General features: G+C 44.9%; 1 protein-coding gene across 1 annotated transcript; it reads left to right on the top strand.

Annotated features, from left to right (window-relative positions):
- Nucleotides 1–744: 744 nt before the first annotated feature.
- On the top strand, nt 745–3,119 carry nmur1b (neuromedin U receptor 1b). Its single transcript, XM_064991884.1, has 2 exons — nt 745–1,631; nt 1,967–3,119. Exons 1-2 carry the CDS (start codon nt 755–757, stop codon nt 2,374–2,376), a joined length of 1,287 nt encoding a protein of 428 aa, XP_064847956.1. The 5' UTR covers nt 745–754; the 3' UTR covers nt 2,377–3,119.
- The last annotated feature ends 249 nt before the right edge of the window (nt 3,120–3,368 follow it).

Here is a 3,368-nt window from a genome sequence, read left to right as displayed (position 1 = left end):
CCCTTTAACCTAAGTAGTTGCAAAGTAGCTCAAAAGTAGTAAGTAGTTGAAAAGTTGATAATTAGCTAAAATTATGAGATTCAAACACGCAACCTTAGCGTTTACACGCCCACCCATCCCGACCAACCACCATCCTTTCGTTTTGGCCTTAACTAACCTTCAGTAACCATGCCAAACCTAACATTTCAAACTAATTTGAATGTCCCAGGTTTACATTTACTATGTTTCGTCTAGTTTTTGAGACCAGGCTGCGTCATAACACCTCATAACCATGTCATAACAGCTGTCATACAATGTTATTTACGACAGACTAACACTGTTTTCACACACAGACGTTTTGTTGAATAAAATGTAGATGTTAATGTTGTGCCATACAGTATATTGTGATATTTTATAACCTGGTTGACACCTACATAAGTGTCAAAACCCACAAAAACCTACCACACAAGTCAAACCATTAAATTACACCAAACTTGTATGTCAGATAGCATTGTAATTGCACACACATTGATATTAGACATACAGTACCTACCCCAATGCTCATTTGCTGATGACTGGGATGAATTCAGAAGCGAGACAAGACACCCTCATTGTGACATATGAGCATGCACGTAATAGGTCACGTCATAATCACCAACTGCCAAATGTTGTTTGTTCAGACTGCAGCTAAACTGTCACCTACACTGAACCAAGCAAAACATTCCATTCCTATTATTTCCATTCTCCCCCTCAGGTGTTGTGTCCCCATAAACCAATGGCTCAGTATAACTGTTCCTCTCTGGGTCTGCCTGCCACCACTCCTGACCAGCTTGGTTGGAATGTGTCCTGGGCCCTGGGCAACGTCAGTGCTGATGACATGGAGGACATGTGCCTGAATCGGAGTCAGTACCTGGAGAAGTTTCTAGGCTTCCAGCAGTCGCCTGTTTTCCTGCCAGTTTGCATTACCTTCCTCATCATCTTCGCTGTGGGAGTGTTAGGTAACGTGCTCACCTGCGCCGTCATCGTGCGCTACAAGGTGATGCGGACGCCAACTAATTACTACCTGTTCAGTCTGGCCGTGTCCGACTTACTGGTCCTAGTCCTGGGGATGCCGTTGGAACTCTACGAGATGTGGAGCAACTACCCGTTTCTGTTCGGCGCTGGTGGCTGTTACTTCAAGACCTTCCTGTTTGAGACGGTCTGCTTTGCCTCCATTCTCAATGTAACGGCACTGAGCGTGGAGCGCTACATAGCCGTGTTACACCCGCTGAAAGTCAAGCACGTGGCCACGCACGCCCATGCCAAGCGTGTGATCCTGATAGTGTGGGTCATGTCCATGGTGTGTGCCATGCCAAACACCAGCCTCCACGGGTTGGCCGTGTTGAGGCCTCGATTTGGCCGCCAATTCCCAGAGTCGGCCGTCTGCATGATGGTCAAGCCCATGTGGATGTACAACCTGATTATTCAAGTGACCACGCTGGTCTTCTTCCTGATGCCTATGCTCACCATCATTGTGCTGTACCTGCGCATCGGTCTGCAGCTCAGGATGGAGAGGGGCATGCAGGGGGTCAGGATCGGGCAGGGTTTTGGTCCTGATCGCCACTGCAGGCACCAGCAGAGGGCGCGCCACAGACAAGTCACCAAGATGCTTTGTGAGTGCCTCATCCACTTTCTCTATAGTGCCTGAAGGGTAGAGAGGAGATGTCCAGGAAATTACAGATTACAGACCGATCTCTCTATTGAATAGGGATTTAAAATCATTTGCTGAAATACAACTGTTCCTAACCATTGCTCTTGCTCTCAGAAGATAAGATGTTCTGGAAATGCGACAAATTATAGACCAATATTTATTTTGAATTGGGACTTAAAACGTGCTAAAGTACAAACCAAAAGATTAGTTTCTAAACATGTTCATTGTCACTTAAACATTGCTCTTGCTCTCAAAGTCTGCAGATGTCTTGTCTTGTCTGTCCAACTGTCTACGCAGGCGTACTGGTGATTGTTTTTGGCATCTGCTGGGCTCCCTTCCACATTGACCGTCTCATGTGGAGCTTCATAAACTCCTGGACTGGCCACCACCACCTGGTCTTCGAGTACGTCCACATTGTCTCCGGGGTCTTCTTCTACCTCAGCTCGGCGGTCAACCCCATCCTCTACAACCTCATGTCCACCCGCTTCCGGGAGATGTTCCAGCAGATCACGTGTCGCTCCGGCCTCTGTGGCGGCGACGTGCGCATGCTGAACGCCCGTAGCACCCAAATGACCCTACGTAGTATCGTCTATGAGAAGCCGCAACATAATGGGACCCCAGAGAGAATCACCCCAGACAGAGAGGAGCAGAATGTGTACGTAAACCCCCACGGCCAGCATGTATATGGCAATACAAGCCCTGATTAGATAGAGGGTGATGGGGTGGGGGTACCAAAACAATGTATAAACATTAACTAAGATTGGGTACCAAAATGAGAAAATGTGTAGCTGATTGAACGTGTACAGCGAGAGTTTGGATGGAAAGCAACAGAGTTGAAGTTGAAGTTTTGCCCTAGACTTTGGATTTAAAGTGGAATTTTCACTGGGCAATAACAAAATTAACTAGGATGAGGTACCAAAATGTAATTATTAAATCGATCACTGCTTGAATGTGTAGCAGGTAGGTATTTATTGGGATGACTCATGTGCAGCTTTGTAGAGTAGACACAGCCACAAAGTTATACAATCAGATTTGAAACCTAACCCTAACCACCCTGCTAACCTTATGCCTGGGGCGGCAGGGTAGCCTAGTGGTTAGAGCGTTGGACTAGTAACCGAAAGGTTGCAAGTTCATATCCCTGAGCTGACAAGGTACAAATCTGTCGGGCAGGTAACCCACTGCTCCTAGGCCGTCATTGAAAATAAGTTAAATAAAGGTCAAATAAATAAATAAATAACCCTAACATAGAGACAATTTTGACTTTGCAGCAGGCCCATCTAGTGGAAATCGCTTAGCTCTGCCTCCAGAACACGACATCTCAATAAATATCAACCTGCGACTGTGTACAGCCAGAGTGGATAGAGGGAAAGTAATAAAGTGGTTTTCACACACACATACAATTAGTTATGTGGGATATTCAAATGTTTATTCCGTGCAGATGAAAGTGTTCTTCAACCGGATATTAATATTCAGATTGAACACATTATTTATATAAGCTTATTTTGAAAAAGAAATGATACCCAGCTTTGTAAAATAGCTTATTAATATAATACTAATCTTATTCTGTTCATATGTTTCAGGAGACACGATTAAATTGTAACTGTCTTCTTCCATGCGTTATTGTACTAGGTACACTATCAAAATCCCACTCGCTATGAAATGTATATCACAGGCAATATTGAAAGTATATGGGAGATAG

The sequence above is a fragment of the Oncorhynchus masou genome, chromosome 17, assembly GCF_036934945.1.
Source record: "Oncorhynchus masou masou isolate Uvic2021 chromosome 17, UVic_Omas_1.1, whole genome shotgun sequence".
Taxonomy (NCBI): domain Eukaryota; kingdom Metazoa; phylum Chordata; class Actinopteri; order Salmoniformes; family Salmonidae; genus Oncorhynchus; species Oncorhynchus masou.
This window is presented reverse-complemented; position numbering and strand designations above follow the sequence as displayed.

Excerpts from the sequence above, each read along its gene's own strand:
- nmur1b (XM_064991884.1), top strand. The coding sequence starts at position 755 with ATGGCTCAGTATAACTGTTCCTCTCTGGGTCTGCCTGCCACCACTCCT. Across the intron at positions 1,632-1,966 it reads ACAAGTCACCAAGATGCTTT|GCGTACTGGTGATTGTTTTT; the intron begins GTGAGTGCCTCA and ends CTGTCTACGCAG.